Genomic DNA, 22,762 nt, shown 5'->3' with positions numbered 1-22,762 from the left:
TCAGACTCCTTCAAATGATGCACGTTTTGTTTTAGATATCATACATGCATCACAATTTTCAATTTTTCTCATGTAGCTTATCAAGCCTGCATACCAGGCCACTTTTTGAAAATTCATTTAATGCTTTAGCATTTAAATGTCTGAGAGAGAATCTGGTATGACATAACATCATGTCATTTATATCAAGCAAATGAGCTTCATACTTAGTATTCATTTTAATTGCCTCTGCATTAACAACATAACATTTTCCAGATAAAGAGGCACTAAAAAATAATTTACCATTTGATTTGAAAACATCAATTTTTTGATCACCTAAGCAAGTGCTGTAACCTGCAATGTCTATTAGTCTCACGCTAATCAAATTTTAGCACATACCTGTAGCATACAAACATTTTGCAATAAAAGTTCTACATTACCTTTTGTCCCACGTATCAAAATTTTAATGTCACTGGATCCAAGAACCTTTGCGCTTCCTTCTGCGATGATGGCTTCGCTGTCCAGGATTTCTCGAAAGGTTAAGAAAAACGTTCTGTCATTGCAAAAATGTTCGGTCGACGCTGTATCAATTAACCACTGCATACTCTTTCATGTTGATATCATCGCTGCAGTGTATGATGCACCATTTTCACTATCGTCTACACACTGAAGATTGGTTTTCTTCATTTTGCCGCTGATCACCTTTTCCTGTTCTTTGCAGTTTCTCTCTATATGTCAGATGACTCCACATTTGTAGCACATCCTTCGAGTCCTTGAATCTTGATTTCACCTTCTTGGGTGATTTTCAACATTCCATTGAACCAAATGCTGTATCTTTAGATGCCATCTTATCTTCACGATGTTGAACTTGTAACATGAGGGACCCTTAAATCATAAATATTATGATGGGGGAGGTCCCACAGATCACAGGTGGGAATCCAGCGGGGTTCATCATCAACCTCTGGGAAAATGTGATGAAATAAATGTGTGCCATATGAATCGTGAATGTTTTGCAAATATAATTATACATGAAAGTGCAATATATTTTACCTTTATGTTATCAGTGGGCAATGGGCCACTTTGCAGTTAATAGCATCATGAAATTCTTCAATGTGCAATAGGCCTAGTATAGTGGACCCTGGCCAGGTCCCCAATTGTTTATGTTTCATGTTGTTTCCAGATTCCCTATCACATTATTCGTTAATATCATTTTACGCTGTGTTATGTAAATAAAATGTTGCTTGTCATTGTAATATGCAAATTTTTCAGAGCTGCCGATCCCATATTTTGATTGGACTTTGTGATGATGGATGCTGGGATACGTTTCATTCAAATACCAGCAGTGTGCTGGGAATCGACACTTTCAACCATTTCAACACATTTGTTCTAGTCATTACCGGTTCCTGAGAACTTTCGTCCTGAGGGTTGTGCACCGGGTCGCCTCTCAACCATTATCATGCACTAAAAATTCCATACCGCACTTCGGCACCATTACAGTCACTCCGCCTCTCACTTTGCTCGTCATTTCGTAGCATGACCAGTAGCCGGGGGAACAGGGGAGCCATTGCTTCCCCAATGAAAATTTTGCCTACATTGGTGCCTATTCACCTAAATGACTTTTGATCTTTAAAAAAACTTGATGAAAAAAATTTGAATTTTGAATTGGAATGTGACTTTCTCTGAATTATTGTCATCAATTCATCCAGTGTTTCTTAAACATTTGGTGTCTGTGGCCCCAACTTTGTCATCATTTATCCTCGACTGTCCAGAATAGCCTAACTCAGGGGTTCTCAAACTTTTTCCACTGAGATGCCCTTTTCCCTTATTATGCTTATCCATGAGCTCAGCCGGCTCCCTAGAGCTTTTTAACAATAAATATTTTCAAAAAACCTTTGTCAAGGTCACCGCTATGTGGTGCAGCTGAAAAAGGTTGGAGGTGCACCAGGGTGCTGCAGCACACAGTTTGAAAACACCTGGCCTATTGTAAAAAAGAACCATGCCAAAGAACTGAATGAGCCCTCATAAATACACCAATGTGTTGCGACAAACCCTCAGAAAAGGTTGGCAATAAGCCACAATGCACACTTTGAGAATCTGTTGAATATTTCTGAAATAAAATAATAGAAATGCACTATACAGGATGTCCCATCAAGACCGCCCAAACTCTGCGCAGCCAGATTCTTCACTAGGAATACATAAAAAATGTTTAAAGAACTGTGTACCTGTACGACCCCTACTTTTCAAGAAAAATGCAAAAGAAAAGTATGGCATCATATCTGGTGCAAGAAAAAAAACTTTATTGGAAACATGAGCATCAGTATTTGCATGCCTTGATATGCACGGTGCATATATTTTGAACAACTTCCTATGTAAAAATATGTAAATACCGATGTTCATGTTTCCAATAAAGTTTCATTTTCTTGTACCGGATGTGACGTCATACTTTTCTTTCACATTTTTTCAAAAACTATGGGTCGTGCAGGTACAGTTCTTTGGGCATTTTTTTTTATGTATTTCAAGCAAGGAATCTGGCTTGCAATCTTGATGTTACACCCTGTATATACTCATCACTTTTTAATGCAGTATTTGTTTTTTTTTTATTTCTCACAACAACACATTGGTAATCTATGCAGGACCATCTTACCAGCATCAAAGGGACTTTTCTGAGGGCCCCTCTACCTGTTTATATAAATGCTTGCATATATATATATATATATAACACTTTTTTTTTTACTCTCCAAAATTTTAACAACCTCATGTTTATGAAGACCCTTTTGCACTTGAGACACCAGGCCTGTAATTGTCCATGTATTACGTGGAAAATTTAAAAGTAACTGAAGATGCATACGTATACTATTTCAGGAAAACAAAAAATGCCGCGAAATGTAGAGTCTACTCTTAAAAGATTACCTAGTCTTTTTCCATTAGCACTTATCTGAGGGCTTACGATGCTTACTAATATGAATTTCGCCATTGTGCAGTTGGCCAACACTTACATGAAGGCCCTCTGGTCAAACAATAAGGGGAAAAACCAAGAACTCCCTAGTCCAGGGGTTCTCAAACTGTGCACCACCAACCTTTGCAGGGGGCACCACGGACAAAAAAAAGGTTTATCAAAGAGATTCCTTGTTAAACTGCTCTAGGGAGATGCGGATAAGAATTGATTAGGGTAAGGGGGCGGCATGGATGGAAAAAATTTGAGAAACTGTGAGAGCTAGTCTGTAATATTCATAACTCAATATATATTTCCATTCTTCTCTGATTTGTCATAAAACACACCCCATGAATTTATTTCACTAGAAATAAATATACATGCACAGTGACTGCTTAAGTTTTTCAACTTCAAGCAAAACTCCCCTTTAAACGATTTCTCTAAAGGAAGCCCTGGTAGACCATATCAAACATAAAAATTATTTCAATCGATTCATACCACTTCGATTCGGAAGATGAGCAGTGGCACTTCTCAAACATGCCTCAGACATACTTAAATACATTATGAACACATACTACAATTTCTGGCACACACCAAATTGTTTGAAGCAGTGGTTCCCAAACTTTTTAAGATTCATGGCACCCTCTGCTTGTACGTCTGCAATCCAGTAGTATGTGATAGCCACTGTGCGATCGTGTGGGCATCACGATGGACTCATTTCACGATGATCCTAGTTTGAACCCTACTAGCAGCAGAGTGGTGGTTGACTGGAGAGTGTAAGTGTTTTTATTCTTTTTTTTTCAATTTTGAGGTGTGAATACTAGCCGCTCTTGTTTGACAAGTTTTCCAACAAAAGAACAGGCAGGCTTTCACCATGGTATTTGCATAACACAAAACTTCGGGCATCTGTCAGTTTTACTTCTAGCCGCTGTGGTGGTCGGGTGGTCATAGTGACGGACTCACATCGCAGGGACCCGAGTTCGAGCCCCACCGTCACCACAGTGGTGGTCAACTGAAGTTGGTTTTCTGTGGTTCCCAACTTCAAGGCGCAAATGCGAGACAATCTCCCCATTAAAAAGTCTCGCCACAGAGAGCAACAGTCCTACAAACAGTACAGATATATTCAGTCATTACACTTCACTTCTGAGATATAGATGGCAGCACTGAAAAATCATACGCAACACTAGATACGCACTCACTGCTAGGTACACATACTTACACTTCCGGCACAACTCACTCGGTAGTGAATTGCTCATGGCGATAGACATGAGTTGTGCTCGGCATAAAAAAAAAGTTTTACTTCTAATATGGAAAACAGATGGCAAAAAACTTCTCAAACACAAACCACGGATAACTATGACATCATAGATACATTACGGTCATGCATAATTAAGAAAACTTTCCGGCATGCACCAATTTGTAAGAAATTGTAAGAAATTCTATAAGCGAAATGTCTTGGAAGAACATGTATGATTGAGTAGTAGTAGTGTACACGTGATATGTGCTTGCGATAAAAGTGTAACATGATGAAAGCGATTAAATGGAAGCATGAAGACTTTTTTGTACTTTCATATCTTTGAATAATTTTAGATAAATAGAGAATATGTATATATATATATATATATATATATTTATTTATTTATTTTATTCTCTCTCTCTCTCTCTCTCTCCTATCGTTTTTTATATTTTAATCTAAATTTTTTCCCAACCACCTTTTAGGACGATTTCCCAGTTGTTTTTGGCATTTGCATTTGTAAAAAGTACACAAAACATAAAATATAATTTCTTTTTTCAAATTAATTAAAAAATTAAATTAATCAATTGAAAATTAATTAATTTAATTTGAAAAATAACATCAACTGAAAACAAAATAAATTTCATTTGATTTTTTAAATTAAAAAGTGTTTCAAGTTCCTTCTACTAATGCATAATTTTAAGTTTGCACTTAAAGCAGGAACAAAAAATGGCTCTTTCCGAATTTCGCTCCCCCACTGACCAAAACCTGGCTACGCCACTGCCGGTAGCCTGACCGGAATGTCTTGTCTTCATGAATCTTTCTCTTGAATGAAGAAAGCCTGTCACAGAAGACAGGGGTCTGTCTACGTTGTCCTAGAACTCATTGACTCTGGTTTTCCTGCTGTGCCTGCATCGCTGGGAGATGGCAAGGCTGTTCCTACAAACCGAGAAGTTGTAATTCTCATCGTGATATGAAGCATATGATGATGGACAGAACCAGTGAGAATGAACCATTTTTTAAATTTTCAATACCAACTTTTTTAGGAGAAATTTGTTAGTGAGATAATCAAGTATAAACCTTTTGTTGTGAAAAACTTGAAAATTAATATTGTTGAATAAATGTTTTGAGTGTAAAATTTGTGTTTGTCTTTTCATTGTTGTCATCCATACAATGAATTGAGGTTGGGTTAACAAAAAATAAACCGGGAAATGTACTGAAGAATGGTACAAACTCTATCGTACTCTGAGCACTTCATGTACCTTCACTGATGGTGAAAATCTTTCATCTGGGAGGTGATACAATTGCATCATCACATTGTCATATGCGAGAGGTAGATGGGCTAGAAGTTGAAATGCCACTTCCTCATCATGCACCTTTCGTCCTGCAAATTCCAAATTGCTGACAGCTCTGAAAATTCTGCTGATGTACATGGACATCGTTTCAGACTGCATGAATTTTATCTCCATGAATTTGCTTCGAAGTGCTGCCATTCTTGCTCATGTTTTTGGTTCGTAGGCTTCCTCTATATCCTTCCAAACCTTTCTAGGATCTGTAGTTTGTAATACGAGGTTTTTCACTTCATCCTGTATGCTCAGGCATGTTGGACAGTAAAGCGCTGGACAGAAGGGTGTGCTGAATGCACCCTTTAACTGCTTCTTCTACATTACACGTGGGTGCCAAAATGCATTCTTCCTTGGTTGAAAAAGTATCTAGTTGCTACCCTGGTAGAAAAACATTCTATACAGACAGAATTATTACCATTCATATATCATGCCATACATTTTAGCTGCCCTAGGGGGATATTAATTATTTCATCTGCTATTTATTTCTTGAAAAATTTGGATGGAAATGCAGGTTAAACTATTAGTATGAAAAACATATTCTATACAGATAGAATTATTACCAAGTTGTTCTTGCGTTCTCAACACACTATAACATGGCTCAGTGATGATTTGACAGAAGAGTTCAAGAATAATATTGGCCTTTTTCTCTTGAAGACCACACTGATAATATGTTTCTATAGAAGAACAGCGATGAACTTCATTTATAACTTCATAGACATAGTGGCACCCTATAAAATAATTACAATTTCAAAAGCTTTAAAAACTGCACCAAAATAAACACATTTAATTTAACACAAAACCTATCAGCAACTCCTATGGCAACTCCTGATACTTACAATAGTTGGAATCTATCTGGCATCTTCAGATGAGGATAACATGCAAACACAACATCATTATGTTTGAATATTTATTACAGAGAAAATTTATCTATCCTCATATGAACCCCATACACCAGAGAATTAATACTAATAATATTCGCATAAACGTCTTTTCTTTTTTAGCACAGCAAAACTAATTCAGAGCTAAAGAGCAATGATTTCTGGACATAGTTATTATGGAATATACAGGGCCATTGGCGTACGCAAAGGGGGAAGGGATCTGGGGTTCTAACCCCCCCCCCAGCCGAGATTATAGTGTTATCTTGCAGGAAAAAACGTAAACCCCCCTTGAGAACAAAAAAAATTGAAACCCCTCCCTTGAGAAAATTCTGTGTATGCCTATATATATATATGTACAAGGATATACCACCTTCAGGATTATACAGGGTACATAGGTAACAGTACGTACAGCATTTTACAAAAAGAGCATTGAATGCAGATGAAACAGTTTACCCGCATTCAATGTTGTTTATCTCTACCTTTTCCCTGTTTTTCAAATTGGAACATCTCAGCCAATATTGCACTTAGAAACATGGAATTCTTATTGGCATCAGAAAAGACAAGACAACAACTTTCTAATGGGGGTTTTGGGCACAGAGTGTCGGTATAAAAAATATTTTTTTATTATAATAACTGTACAAACCCTTGCAACATGAATAACATCTGAGTTTGACACGTTATTTGGATACTTTTTCTAATTGGAAATATGACTTTAGGATCAAGGGTTCACTAGTAAAATGCTGCGCATTCTGTTACCTGTATATGCAGATGCATATTCTAAGAATAATGTAGAACAGTGTTTCTCAACTTTTCTGAACCCAAATACCAGTAAAATGTCTGAAACAATTTTACCGACTACTAACTGACAGATAAGTAAAGTGACCATGTATTACCTGTATTTTACAGGTCTTTTTTTCACACTTTTTTTTCTACACTTTTTATTTGCTCTGACTTTTTTTTCAATGAAGCTTATTTGAATTTGTAATCTTTGTTCAAATCATGAATACAAATTATTTCCATCAACTTAGAAATAATATTAGGCTATAATGGCTATAAATATCAATATTAATTTTTGTTCACCATTTTCTCTATGAACTGCATTTCAATTCACTGTGATTTTCTTAGACCTTCATTTCCCACTTATTGGTAGTTTTTTTTAGCAATTTCAGCATTGCTGGTGCTATGTGTTCACATTGATGGTATTGAATTTTCCATGACATTTCATATTTGCATGGAAACACCCTGCTAAAATGGCAGCTAAAAGGCCATTCTCATGTAGCTCCCAGTGAGCACCAGTCAGAAAATAAAGTAATTATGTTCAGCGCTGCATCTTGACTCTTCTACCTAGAACCCAACATTGATTATGTATCGACATATGAAACAGTGGCGACGAGTCGGAAGGTAGGAGGAATGTGGTTGTAAGTACGCATTTGCTGTTTCTTCCTCAATACATTTTGTTTAGCTTCCGTAGCGAGTTAGACCTGCAGTGGCGCTAACTGCTCCTGCTGTCACTTGCGATCATGTCTCTTTTTGGAAATTTAGGAGAATTTGACTGCAAAAAGGAGTCATTCTTAGAATATTCGGAACACCTGTCACAATTTTTCATGGCTAATGAAGTTGAAGATGAGAGCCGACAATGGACAATTTTCCTTAAGATTGTTGGTACCTCAACCTATATCTTACTGAAGAACCTCTTGTCACTGGTGTTGCCTACTGCCTGGACATTAGCACAACCATTTATATACCTTACAAAACCACTTCAAACCACCACCTTCAGAGATCATGGACCATTTCCGTTTCAACTGCCAATGTCAAAAAGCATATGAATCAGTTGCTACTTTCATTGCGGAACTCTGGGGCCTCGCTAGGTACTATAGTAATGGTGCTACACTGTCCCAGATGCTTCGTGACAGACTGGTGTGCGGCATTAACCACAAAACCATTCAGAAGACATTGCTAGACATAGACAAAAGGACTCTAATTTTCAATCGAGCATCAGAGATAGCACTATCCATGGAGGCCATTTCAAGAAATGCATCAAATCTTCGTGTGGACAGTGCATCGTCAGTGGACGTTTTCATGGTGAAATAGAAGTCATCCATTGGAAATTCTCAGTTGCAGTCATTTGTATCGAAGGTAGGAGTTTATTGTTACTTGTGGAGAGAGAGGGCACAAGTCCCTGTCATGCAAATTTTCCAAAAGCAAATGTCATGCATGTGGGAAAATTGGGCATATTGCCAAGGCTTGTCAGTTGACCAAAGGTACATTGGGTTTCATAGACAATTCTAATAAAATCCATCAAGTAATGAATACGGGGGGGGGGGGGCCCGTATCTCCACCCATGCCTGATCACAAGCTGGCCTGGAGGGGCAACCCCCCCCAGCGTCAAAGGTGAAGTAGACTGATCTAATGTATATATGAGCTGACATCATCATCATCGTGTCCCCCAGCAATAATGACCTTGCCCCCCCCCCAGACTTCCAAGTCAATCTCCACCTATGTGATCAGGATTTATGATGTGCTATCAGTGAGTCCTTTACAGAGTGTTCCTCCTCCTTGTAAAATATGTGTTGAAGTTGAGGGACTTCAATAGAAATGGTTCACGGAACCTTTGCCCCCGATATTTCGCCTCCGACATTTTGTCCCCGACATCTCGCCCCTGGCACGTTTCATCCCCGGTGTACATTTGGCCTCCGGAAATTTCGCCCTGACATTTCTCCTGCCCTGATCATATGAGTGACCCAGTTAGTGACCATATGAGTGATTCAGTGAGTAATCAAGTAAATCGGAAATTTATCTCTCATATTTCGCCTGCCCTGATCGTACGCGTGACTGTATGAGTGAACATATGAATGATGGTACAAGTGACCAAGTGAGTTGGACATTTTGCTTCCCCTGACTGCATGAGTGACTAAGTGAGTGAATATATGAGTGATAGAGTGAATTGAGCATTTACTCCCGGACATTTCACCTGCCCTGACGGTATGAGTGAACATATGAATGATGGTACAAGTGAGTGACCACATGAGTGATCAAGTGAGTTGGACATTTACTCGTGACATTTTGCTTCCTCTGACTGCATGAGTGGCCAAGTGAGTGAATACATGAGTGATCAAGTGAATTGAAAATTTACCCCCGGACATTTCACCTGCCCTGACCATATGAGTGACCCAGTGAGTGATCATATAAGTTACTCAGTGAGTAATCAAGGGAATCGGAAATTGACCCCCTGTCATTTTGCCTACCTTGACCGTACGTGTGACCGTATGAGTGAACATATGAATGATGGTACGAGTGATCAAGTGAGTGAATATATGAGTGATCGAGTTAAGAAATGAAAATGAAATTAAATAAATTTAATGAAAATTTACCCCCGGACATTTCACCTGCCCTGACCCTGTGAGTGATCATATAAGTGCAATAAATTGCAATTTTTGGCAAAATTTGATGATAAGCCATATTCAGCATTGCAATTTCCTGCATTCTCCTCGATGATGCATGGTGAACCTATATATATAAGTATGATGGTTTTTATTTAAACCCATCTGGATATCTAGGAAGCGTGAGGGGAGGGAAAAGGTACCTTGGGGGATTTTAATGTTTTTGTTCAGGACAGTAATACCTCTTCTTATATTGAAAAATTTTGCAGCAACGTAAAAATTCGGGAAAAATATTTTATGCTCTAACTGAAAATTCAAAATTCTTAGGATCCATTAAAGTGTGAGTCACTTGGTCACTCAATGCTACGTAACCACCTATAAAAAGGGAGCGGATGAGGAGGATCATCTTTGCAGACACTCCATCCTCGAACTTTGTCAATCACTCAATCGCTCACTTTGTCAATCACACGGTCATTCACTTTATCAATCTTTCTGTCATTCATGCAGCCACTCAATTGGTCACTCACTTGGTCATACATTCACATATGCATTCCATCACTCAGTAACTCCCTTGGTTACTCACACGGTCAGTCCCTTGATCACTCACTTGGACACTCGTACCATCACTCACCTGGTCACATATACAGTCACTCACATTGTCACTCAGGCAGTTAACCACTCGGTCACTCATGCGGTCATTCACTTGGTCACTAATACGGCCATTCGGTCAGACACTCGGTCACTCATACAGGTTATCATTCAGTCTCTCCCTTGATCACTCATATGCTCAATCACTCCGTCACTCTGAAATTTATTCAAGCATTCACTCAGTCTTTCATTCCGTCAGCCACTCGGTCACTTATACGCTCTATCTCTCACTAGGAAACTTACACCAGTATTCAATTAGCCACTCACTTGGTCACTCATTCGGTCAGTCACTTATTCACTCAAACGTTCCATCGCTCAGTAACTCCCTTTGTCACTCACACGGTCAATCCTTTGATCACTCACTTGATCACTCATACAGTTAATCACTTGGTTGCTCATGCGGTCATTCACTTGGTCACTCATATGTCCATTCGGTCAGTCACTCTGTCACTCATATGGTTAATTACTCTGTCACTCATATGGTTAATTACTCTGTCACTCATATGGTTAATTACTCTGTCACTCATATGGTTAATTACTCTGTCACTCATATGGTTAATTACTCTGTCACTCATATGGTTAATTACTCAGTCTCTCCTTTGGTCACTCATATGCTCAATCACTCAGTCACTCACTTGGAAACTTACACAATATTTAATCAGTCACTCACTCTTGGTCACTCATTCACTCAAACGTTTCATCGCTCAGTAACTCACTTGGTCACTCATACGGTTATTCACTCATAAAGTCAATTGCACACTAGTTGATACGGTCACTCACGTGGTGAGTTATTCTGCCACTCGCTTAGTCATTTGTACGGTCACTAATGCACTCCTACAGTCCATTTCACACTCACTTGGTCACTCGATCACTCACACGGTCACTCATACGTTCAGGGCAGGTGAAATGTCAGGTGTGAATTTTTCGGGGGTCAAATGCACCAGGGGCAAAATGTACCGGTGTGAAATTTCCGGGGGATAAATGTAACGGGGACGAAACGTTCCGGGGCGAGATGTCGGGGACGAAAGTTCCGGATCCCGATAGAAATGGAGGTAGACATGGGTGCTCTGTTTACAATAATGCCTCGTGCTCTTTTTCTAAAGTATAAACATAAGTTTCCTGCATTGCGATATACGCACATCAAATTGAGATCTTTCACCAAGCATACCTTAATGATTGCAGGTGCTATGGATGTCTCTGTCAAGTACAAAGAAAAAAATGTAGTGCTTCTTATTCTAGTAGTGAGACAGTGTTCCGTGACCCTGATGGGGAAGAGCTGGATCAACGAGCTAGAAGTCTGGCATGATATCAAGTCTACATTGCCTATAAATGCGATCAAGACTTGCCTTCCATCATCATGGCAAATAACGTTACAGACAGTCTTGAAAGACCATTAGGCGTTCTTTTCCCAGAGGCTGGGAAAGCTGAAAGATGTGAAGGTGCACTTAAACAAGAAAGAATCTGTGGCACCAAGGTTCTTCAAGGCTTGTCCCATACCGTATGAATACAAAAAGAAAGTTGAAGATGAAATCGACAGACTTTTGGAGTTAGATGTCCTGGAGAGAGCAGCATCGTCTGCATGGGCTACACCAGTAGTGCCAGTACTGAAGTCAAACAGGAAAATAAGGTTGTGTGGCAATTTCAAGCTGAATGCCAATATTGCTACTCAGAGCAACAACGGGGGGGGGGGGGGGGGTGCAGTCAGGTCTGGTGCCCCGGGCGCTGGACTAGAGGTGCAAAATTCACTTTTTAACCTCTCCTTCAACATTATGGGGGGCACCAAAATGTGTGCTTGCCCCGGCTGACCAAGCATCTAGTTGCGGTCCTGTTGTTACTGACCTGGAGCAATACCCTCTTCCAAATGTTGAGGACTTGTTTTCTTTCTGGAGTGCGACCTTCTCCAAGATCGACTTGTTAGATACATATTGTCCAGCTGGAGCTGGACGAGGCCTCCAAGGACATCCTGGAAATAAACACGCATAGGGGATTTATTCCATTATACAAGGCTACCATTCGGAGTAGCTTCAGCTCCTGCTATCTTCCAAAGGGAAATGAATAAGCTTCTGCAGGGACATGATAGCACTTTGTGCTATTTAGATGATTTACTCATCACGGGTCGATCAGCAGAAGATTATTTAAGAAACCTAAAAAGGATCCTGACAACCTTACAAGAGACTGGCATTTTCATCTAGCTGCATACATCAAAGTGTGTCTTCATGCAGACATCTGTAAAATATTTGGGGCACAGGATAAATTCAGATGGTCTCCATCCTGTCCAAAGTTGGATGCTATTGAGAAAGCACCTGAACCAGCCAATGTGGAAGAACTCAGATCCTTCATAGGGTTACTGACTGAACATGCTAAATTTCTGCCAAACATGTCATCTGTATTATCTCTGCTGTACAAATTACCAAATAAAAATGAGTCTGGGAAGTGGACTAAGTTGGAGAAAAATGCATTCTCTTTGAAGCTATCATCTTCTTCCTTGCTGGTGCATTTTGACGAGACTAAAGAAGTGCGCTTGCAATGTGATGCTAGTCCGTCCGTGTAGTGTTGCAGCATTATTATCACATCCTTCAGCTGGTGGAGATCGTCCAATTGCCTTTGCTTCCTTACTAGAGCAGAGCATAACTACAGCCAGATTGAAAGGGAGGCATCGACTCTGATATTCGCCGTCTCCCATTTCTGCAAATATTTACTCGGAAGGATCTTTACATTGGTCACCGACCACCAACCACTTGTGAGTCTCTTTCAAGATGAGGTTTTGTGTAGAAATTATGGTAGTGGTCCAAAGTGGGTTCCGGAAGAAATTTTTACTCCCATTGGAAGAGTTATGTCTGGAGTAAACATATATAGCATCAGGCTATGCAGTTCGTCATACAGACCAGTTGCGAATGAGAAATTCGAACACACCACCACCTGTAGAGTTAACTGAACCTTGTGAACCAGATCTGCCAGCTAGTGCTGAGGTTCCACAGCCAGTAGTCTTCTAAAAAGGCAGGTCAGACTACTCCAAAGACTATTCTGGTCGTGAGGCTGTGAAAAGTTGGACTTTTTTTTATAGTTTTTGTTTTAATGTATGTAACGCATTTACACTCATTGCCATAAAAATTTGCGCACCCAGAAGAAGTCGTCAAAATGAAACGAAATTTTACACATGTAAGTACTACGTTGATATAAGTAAGTGATTAGAAAATCCAAGAAAAAGGATCATTTATTGCAGAAAAAAGTACAGATGAACAGAAGTTTTAGTACTCTGTTGGACCCCCTCTAGCGCGAATGCACGATGTGATACGAGCGGGCATTGAGGCATACAAGTTTCGTATGATGTCCCGAGACATCTTGTTCCACAGTTGCTGTAAATGCGCCTCTAGTTCGACCAACCTCGTAGGGTGTCCAACTTGCCGTCCCAAATGATCCCAGATATACTCGATTGGTGACAAATCTGGGGATAGAGCAGGCCAGGGAAGGGTGGTAATGTGGCAGAGGCAGTCTTGTGACATCCTTGCTGTGTGTGGCCTAGCATTGTCTTGTTGAAAAATGGCTCCTGGGAGCCCTGGCATGAGTGGCAAGACATGTGGCTGAAGGATGTTATGGACGTACCACTGGGCTGTCATTGTGCCATGGATCGATATTAGGGGTGACCGTGTATCGTAAGCAATGGCATACCATGACACCAGCTGTGGGAGCGGTGTGTCGCTGTAAAGCGAAGGCAGGATTGAAGTGTTCACCACGGGGCCTCCACACACAAACACGATTGTCATCACTGCTCAAGTTGAATCTCAATTCGTCGCTGAAGACGACCTGGTTCCATTCCGTCGCAGTCCAATCCCGTCGTGCTCGACACCACTCCAAACGGAGGCGTTGGTGTGTGTGTGTCATTGGCAGCACACGTAATGGGCGCCGCGATACCAGATGTCCTTCAGCCAGTCGCCTTGCGATAGTTCGGGAAGACACAGGGGCCCGTAGTGAAGCTGCTGCCTGTGTCTGGATAGCGGCCAATGAGGCAGTTGGCTCTACGCGTGCGTTTCGGATGATGAGATGGTCTTCTCGACGACTGGTCTGTTGAGGGCGTCCTGAACCTGGTCGCCGTGTAAATGACGTCTCTTCTGTCCACTGGTCCCAACACCTCCTCACAGTAAAATCAGAACGGCCTAGTTGACGAGCTACTCGCGAGCTGACCACCCAGCTTCCATCATCCCGATGATTCTTCCCCTATCGAACTCTGACAACTGCTCATATGGTCTTCGACGGCGGTGTAACGGCATGTCTACCTCAGCATTTCCTTTGCAAACGATTAAATACACTCCAGCAAGCTCTGCTTACCTGTTTTATACTCCAAGGAGAACAAAGTTCAACGCCCTCTAGTGGCATTACGCAATGCGCAATCACGCTGCATTTCTAATCATTTGCATATCTGCCCGACATGTACCTTCAGGCCAACTTTCGTTTCGATCCCACAATTATTTCTTGGTGCGCGAATTTTTATGGCAATGAGTGTATATTCAGTTATATAGCCCTACAGTAGGGAGTTTTGTTTTTGTTTTTTTCTCTTTGCATTGTGATTTTTTTTTTTTTTTAATGTGAATTGTGTGCACACACACATATATATACATTTTTTTTCTTTCTTCTTAGCTTGATTAAGTTGTATAACTCCCCCCGTTTATGTTCATTTATTTATATCATCAAAAATCACTGAGTATGTTTGTGTTTTTTTGCTTATGAAGGGTGGGAATGCTTTGTGTTCACATTGATGATATTGAATTTTCCATGGCATTTTGTATTTGCGAGCAACACCCTGCTAAAACGGCAGCTAAAAAAGGTTGTTTTCATGTAGTTCCCAGTGAGCGCCAGTAATAAAGTAGTTATGTTCAGCACTGCATCTTGGCTCTTCTTCTACCTAGAATCCGATTATGTATCAACATACAAAGCAGCTGGCTTGTGGCAACATTTTCAGTGACAATTGGCAATATCCCATATTTTATTTATTTAAGATCTTAATTTCCCATATTTTTTTCAATGAAATAGTTTTTTTCCATGAAACAAACTTTTGTTGACTATGATTTGCAATCATCATCATCATCACTCATTGGTGTCCTAGAAAGAAGAACTTAAGCAATTTTGTCCATTACTCTGACACATGGGCGGAGATACTGGGCCCCCCCCCCCCAGCATCAAAAGTGGAGTGGGCAGATCTAATGTATGTGAATGTATATGAATTGACATCATCATCATCATCATGCCCCCCCAGCAATAATGACTTTGCCCCCCCCCCCAGACTTCCAAGTCTAGCTCCGCCTATGCTCTGACACCGTATAGATTGAGACCAAGTATAAGATTGTGAGTTGGAGTTCATGAAAATGTAAAGTATCTTTCTGTGAAGCTTTCCCAAGCGTTTCTAGAAAAGTATTGGGGGACAGAGGTATGGTAAATGATGCACTGAATACTAAGACCTGTAATCAGGACATTAAGAATAACCTGCAAATGATAAGAACCAAAGTGAGTGAGGAGAGGCTGCTCCTATCTGTGATATTCTTTCAGAAGAGGAGCTGAGGAGAACTCCTGAAGATATAGCCAGAAATGCAAAGCACAATTAGAGCAGACAACTGATACTCACCATGAATTTGGTTGTTTAGTATAGTTATCAACATATAATTAAGATTTTGCAGTAGTCCTTTATTTCCATTTTCTGCAGCAATAATTAGCAAATTTGTTGAAAATTATGCTCTATGGCTACAATAGGATATGATTTCATAAATTCCCCTATGATAGACCCCTTCAAGAAGAAATATGATAAGCTGGGTGGGAGTAATAAAAAAGCTATCCATATTTAAATGGCTGACAACCATATTTCTATGGGCAGAGTATTTTAGTTGCTTAGTTACTTTTTCAGACTTAGAGCTCCCTATCTAAAAACTTCAAACAATGTTATTATTTTATAATGTTCAAACTGATTATTACATTGAACTGTGCATAATTTGTAGGTGTCTACAAGAGTTGCTAATTCAAAAAAGCACCTTGAAAATCAGAAGTTGTTCGCCACTGTCCACAATAGATAGGGTCAACACATCAAACAAACTTTCAAAACAGTAATTGGGAGTAACTGTAGGAAAATCTTTGTTGCAATGGTGAATAATCAGGTGAGAATCACAATCCTATCTGGACTCTGCGCATATCTAGAGATTTATCAAATGAAGCTTATCATTTCCTAAATTCTATGTCTTCTTATCGAAAGACATCAAGAGCATTTCAGTAATCAGTTTGGCCACCTTAAAAAAAATGACCCCATTGAAAAATATACACCAGAGAGACAATAGTAAATACAAAATGCAAATTATTCATGCGGAACAGAACTAATAAAAAACCAAAGAAAAATAAAGCTATCCAATGAATGAAAAAATTAGCTAAAAAAACTTAATGAATGAAGGGTTCATTACACATAAATACCAAATTTTAGTATTCCAATACTAAAATCACTTTAATTGATTTCTTAATTCATCTCTCCATACAAAATCGTCCTTAAACCAAATTATAATTAATTAACTAATTAGTCGTTAAAATTTGTGAAAATCGGTAAAAATGTGAATTTACTCATTTTCATAAATTTGAAAGCTTGTCATTTATTAATCACAATGATCCTGGTGCTAATTAAATCATAATAAACTAATTATTCATTCAAGTTCATGAATTTTTCTAATTTACTGCACGCCATTGAGTGCACATGTTTTGGATATTTTAATTATAATTGGCAGTAAACTTTGTAATTACAGCTCAATTTGGGCTTTTTTCACCTTAGCAACAACCGAAACCAATCGGAAAATTTTGGAAAATTTTTTATTATACAGTTGTGATGCCAATCGTAATAACTGTAATTTACAAATTCTGAAAATGATTGATTATGATTCTCTTGGCAAATTCATTGAATTTAATTTATAGTAATTTTGCCAGCTAATGTTTTCGAAATAGCCAAAAATCTTATTCCTATTAATTATCTTTAAATGAATTTCCAATCAACTTCCTCACACTTGCCGGGCGAGCATACTACACTACAAAGTCACCGAATCCTCTTTCCTTGCAGCTCTTGTGCACTGAACAAGACCGTACGTGGACAGCTGTCAAAACTTTCGTAGCAGAGAGTGAGATCATTTTCGGATAAATTTCCATCTGGTGGCAGTGTTAGAAATTGTGAGCTTTGGCCTGACTTGGGTCTGGCTGTTCATGTACGGCCCCATTCAGCACACACAAGCTCTAAGCAAAGAAGGATTCGTTGGCTTTGTGGCAGGGGCGTAGCCAGAAATTTCGTTCGGGGGGGGACCACTTTCATTTCGGGAGGGAACCAAAGTGACAGAACAATGGATTTGGCCATATTTTTCCCTTTTTTCGGTCATTTTCTCACATTTCGGGGGGGGGGACCAGACCCCCAAGTCCCCCCCGGCTACGCCCTTGCTTTGTGGCCTAGTAAACTCACCCGGCAAGTGAGAGGATGTGGGTTCCCGCAAGGGAACTTGAATTTTCTTTCCTGGATTTATCTTCCAGCTATCAAAACCCTCGTTGTAAAAGCGACGAGAGACATCATTTTCGGATATTATCAAAGCCTTTGCAAGTAGAAAAATAAAAGCGTTAGCGAGAGGGGTAACACCATTCAAGTGCCTCAGGGCCTCCAAACATCTTAATCCAGCCCTATCAAGGCTCCTACACACGCTCAGCTAGATGCTGTTTTTTTAGTCTCCTCTTTCCCTCCTAGAATGTGCCAGTCTTAAATAGATGGATTTGAATTCTGTTTGGGACATTTTTGCAGCGGAACTGGGAGGTATGAGTAGGGCAACCATTTGTCCTGTATTTCCCGGGACATTCCCGTATTTTCACGTAACTTTTGCTATGCCGACTTTTTCGTAAAAATGTTCCGGTTTTTTCAATGAAGCCAACTTTAATTTTTGGTCTTTATTGAAATCAATGATTAAAATTACTGTATTTTCAACTCATAAATTATGATGATAACGACTATAAATAAGAAAATTCATCTCACATATTTGTCATCATTTTATCATAACTTTTTAGCATTCAGTAAAAGAGTTTGCAAAGATGTCACAGTTTTTATTTGGCAAACCACTCAAAAAGATATAACAAATTTTTTTGATTTCATCGATAACTGCTTCCATAATGATAGCTTGTCTACGGATTTGAAATAATACCAAACAAACACAATGATTCTTTCGTTCTTAACTTCACATTCGCATGAATCTAATTATTCCATAATGAACAATATAAAAAATAAAAACTTATCACAGGTGGGATTCCCTCTCTTGATGAATACTGTCGAATACTCTCTCTCCTTCATCAACGGTTTTTTCCAAGCATTTCCATAAATTCCGTAACTATGTAAGATTTTTCTTTGGCGGACCACAGAAAAAGCTTCGAAGGCCACATGTGGCCAGTGAGCCATGTGTTGAAAACTAATTGGCTAAAGCCTCCAAAGAACACATGAAAGAAAAAATGAACGAGTGGATAGGAAAGTGAGTGTAGACATTCCAAAAGTGACTGTTGGGGACCAGGAACCATTGTCGCCCGACGATTTTTTTTCCCATTTCAGGCATTTGCCCAGCTCTAACAAACTTTTAAAGTAGCCTACAGTTCAATCCCGGTTCTGTTTGGTATGTGTGCAAAATTTGGCGAAGATCGGTTTCTGGCACAACTCACTAATTGCTCATGGCAATACAATACAATACAAATACAACGCCACAACAGGCAAATTGCCCAACGAGGTGGTTGACTTAAGAACATCATGGATCCCCGAGCCATTTTTTGGAGGCCCTACCTACTACTACTACACCACACATGCACCCCCCCCCCCGCGGAACCCCCCAACGAATCGGTACATGCGGGAATGTACGTGTAGTGAAACCTGACGTGAAGTTTTGTTGTTGTAATGCTTATGTGTAGTGCTGCCATCTGCCACCAGTTTTTCTAACTATGAGTGAAGTGTTATGATTGAATGATTTATCGTTGTAGGACTGTTGCTCTCTGTGGCGAGACTTTTTAACGGGGAGATCGGCTCGCATTTGCGCCTTGAAGTTGGGAACCACAGAAAACCAACTTCAGCCAACCGCCACTGTGGGGTTCGAACCCGGATCCTCGCATCGCGAGTCCGTCACTATAACCACTCAACCACCACAGCGGCTTTTTGAAAATGCGTGCTCACCCTGGCCAACCAAGCATCTACTTGCGGTCCTGTTTGCAACTGACATTCATTAATTTAATAGTCTGAAAAAATAATTTCAGAGCAATATCTCAAGTGCAGTATTTTTCTGTCAGATTTAAGAGCAACACCTTTTAGAGCTCAGAAATACCTCAGATATGCGTGACCATGTATTCTGTTTTGAACATTGTCCTGTAACTCAAAGGTTCTGACTTTTGTCAGCAGCGGCTTTTTGCCCAATTCATGGTTCATCCGCGACTCCACGGAATAGCTTGGTAGATATTTTTACCTTAACAGACCTGAGTTGTGCTCAGTTTAAAAAAAAAGTGTAAGTGAGCATGCACAAGTATCTGTTTCAATATTAGAAGGGATCTGTCTCAGTATTAAAAAGGATCTGTCTCAATATTAGAAAGGATTCGCTTTACTCTCTACCAACCATAGAAGTTTTCACACCAGACAAAGAAGATTAAGTCGTTTTCAAGCGAGTATGCATGGTACAGATTACCGATCAAAATCAGCTACAGCAGCATGCTACAAGACTGATGGAATTAATAAACATTAACTGCAAGACTATCTTAGATTGTAAAAACAACCCACTCACACCCAAAGGGTATCAAATGGTGAACAGAGGATCTCAAACGACAAAAAAAGGCAAGTACGGGCCATCGAGAGAAAACTAAACTGTATGAAGAGGACTGGACAGGATATCTGTGACACTATGGCCTCCTTTGAAAGGGCTCGAGCACTTTTCAAACGAAAAGTAACGCAAACCAAATCCAGCTCCTGGAATAGGCTCTGCATGCAAACTACTAGAGCGTATGTATGCCCTATAAGGCAGTATTTTGGCCCAGGTGAACGCAGATGCAACTTCCAATGCAGTCCAGCTCCACACCAAAAGATATAGCAGAGCAAAATCTAGCAAGCCCTTTTCCAGAAGTGTGTACATCAACACCGATCCAAAACGACCATCTGGACAGCCCTCTTGCATAGCCACTATTTGAGGAACACAAGATCTTACGAATAATACAGGGTAATTCAGAGAAGATGGGGAAAGCTTTAAGAGGTTCACAAAGAGTTATAGGCAAAAAAAAAAATATATATATATATATATATATAATATTTTACTCTCAGTTCTGATGGAACACACTTAAAAGATTTCAGTCACAATTCGGCAGCCGATGATTTAAATACTTCGTCCCATTACACTGACCTCCAATTTGGGAAAGGTGCTCTAAAAACTTATATGATTCTCCTAACTATGTATCCTCTTCAATTTGGTTTTTGTATGGGTCGCTCAACGGATGATGCTCTTCATCATCATCTAATGGAACAGATTGAGAATAGGAGGAAGGAATATTTACTCACAGCCGTTATCTCCCTCGGCATTAAAAGAGCTTTCAATTGTGTGCATCATGAGGTAATAGCTGATAACCTCCAAAGGATGTCTATTCCTCTTCAGCCAAGAAAAAATTTTGTAGGACATTTTCTCGGTGTGCGCACCTTAACTTTTAACACAAGTACAGCATCAGCATCCAAGATGTAGATTTAAGGTTACCCCCAGGGTTCATGTAGTGGACCCACTTTTTAGAATACTAAATTCGAATCATTACTTCGACTCCAGTGCGCCCCGGGGGTCACAGCATAAGCCTTTGCTAATGACTTCCTTCTCTTGGTGTCTGCTAAGGAACCCACACTGAAATTACAGCCTCTGCGAACGCTGCGTTGACACAGATCTCCAAATGGTTACAACAAAATGATTTGTAAGTGGAACAATCCAAATTATTATTTCTCTGGCAAAACAGAACGAAAAAGAGTTCCACTATAAAAATTAACTGGGAACGAATAAAGTTTGCCAAAAAAGGTCTCAAAATTTTAGGAACATGGTTCACCAACAAGCTAATTTTTTAGCACGCTCACATTACTTAAAAAACGACCAAAACGCTGGATCATTTCAGACGATTATTGGGTGCAGAGTGGGGATACCAACGTAATCTGAAGAATACTCTACAGAACTGTACTGTATAAAAAGATTTAACTTGGGGCTCCCGTCTGGTTTTCTTCTCCCCTCTGCTCGTTTCCTGGCAAATGTCAGAGATGGACGTGATTCATAGACAAGCTCTACTAAATTTTACGGATTTGAATGATGCACATCTACAGTAATCATTTACTGTACATTTTCAGTTATTTTGTTATATTGTTCAATGCTCTCACTTGTATCAATAATCATACAAGTTTTACAATGCACTGCAATATTCATGAACAAAAATTGAAATTGAAACGAAAAAAAAAAATCAGCATCGGGATCGTAAAGATTAATAAATGACAAGCTTTCAAATTTATGAAAATTATAGAAATTGAACTTTTACTAATTTTCACGAATTTGAATGACTAATTAGTTAATTACTTATGATCTTAATTAGCATCAGGATCGTTGTGATTGATAAATGAAAAGCTTCCAAATTTAAGAAATTAGAAAATTCACATTTTTACTAATTTTCATGAAAGTTACTAAATGTCAGCTTTTACCAAAGGGCTTGGTGAAAGGCAGAAATGTATACGTTTTCAAGCGTATTTCGGGCTTTTACCAACACGACTTGGTAAAACCTTTCGGACTTTTACCGTAACATATGTATATATACTAATATATATCAGGGTTCATCCAAAATTTTCTAAATAAAAATTAAGGAGTTTTTAAGGACTTTTTAAGGAGTTTCAAGCAGTTTTTAAGGGGTCATGGCAAACTTCATAACTTACAAATTTTACAGCAAAATAAAGGGGCGGGGCACATATGCAAATTTATTTTTAATTTGCCAAACAAATTTTCCCTCTTCTCAAAAATATAGATGTAGAAGTGGTTCAGAAATTACAACTTTTGATTTGTTACCCAGCATCATAAGAATTCATAAAATAATCAATCCACATACATACTTTTCTGTTGTCACCAAAGTGTTCTAAAACCTTCAAGTTTCGGTCAAAAATATAACTCATAACAGCATCACATAAATTATAAAAATCCTAAAAGTGATATTCATTCCCCTCCCCAATTATTCAAATAAAAACCACAGCTGACAAAGATTTTTCTTACAAAATTATTTATATTTGCAGCAACTCTTTATTCACCTCTCGCTCAAAGTGGATCAACACGTACAGAAATTCTTTAAAATTAAGTTTT

The 22,762-nt window shown here is 39.3% G+C and overlaps 1 protein-coding gene across 7 annotated transcripts in view; it reads right to left on the bottom strand.

The window, feature by feature from the left end:
- Nucleotides 1–22,762, bottom strand: part of Ide (Insulin degrading metalloproteinase) — a 442,696-nt gene that overhangs the window by 68,800 nt on the left and 351,134 nt on the right. For all 7 annotated transcript variants that reach the window (XM_089232551.1, XM_089232550.1, XM_089232552.1 and 4 more), the window contains one exon: nt 6,049–6,216. In XM_089232551.1, the coding sequence (XP_089088677.1) occupies nt 6,049–6,216 (168 nt within the window). The remainder of the gene's footprint in view (nt 1–6,048; nt 6,217–22,762) is intronic.

The sequence above is a fragment of the Pholcus phalangioides genome, unplaced genomic scaffold (genome assembly GCF_987345545.1).
Source record: "Pholcus phalangioides strain wild (caught in Gottingen) unplaced genomic scaffold, Ppha-v1.0 ptg000007l_1, whole genome shotgun sequence".
NCBI lineage: Eukaryota > Metazoa > Arthropoda > Arachnida > Araneae > Pholcidae > Pholcus > Pholcus phalangioides.
This window is presented reverse-complemented; position numbering and strand designations above follow the sequence as displayed.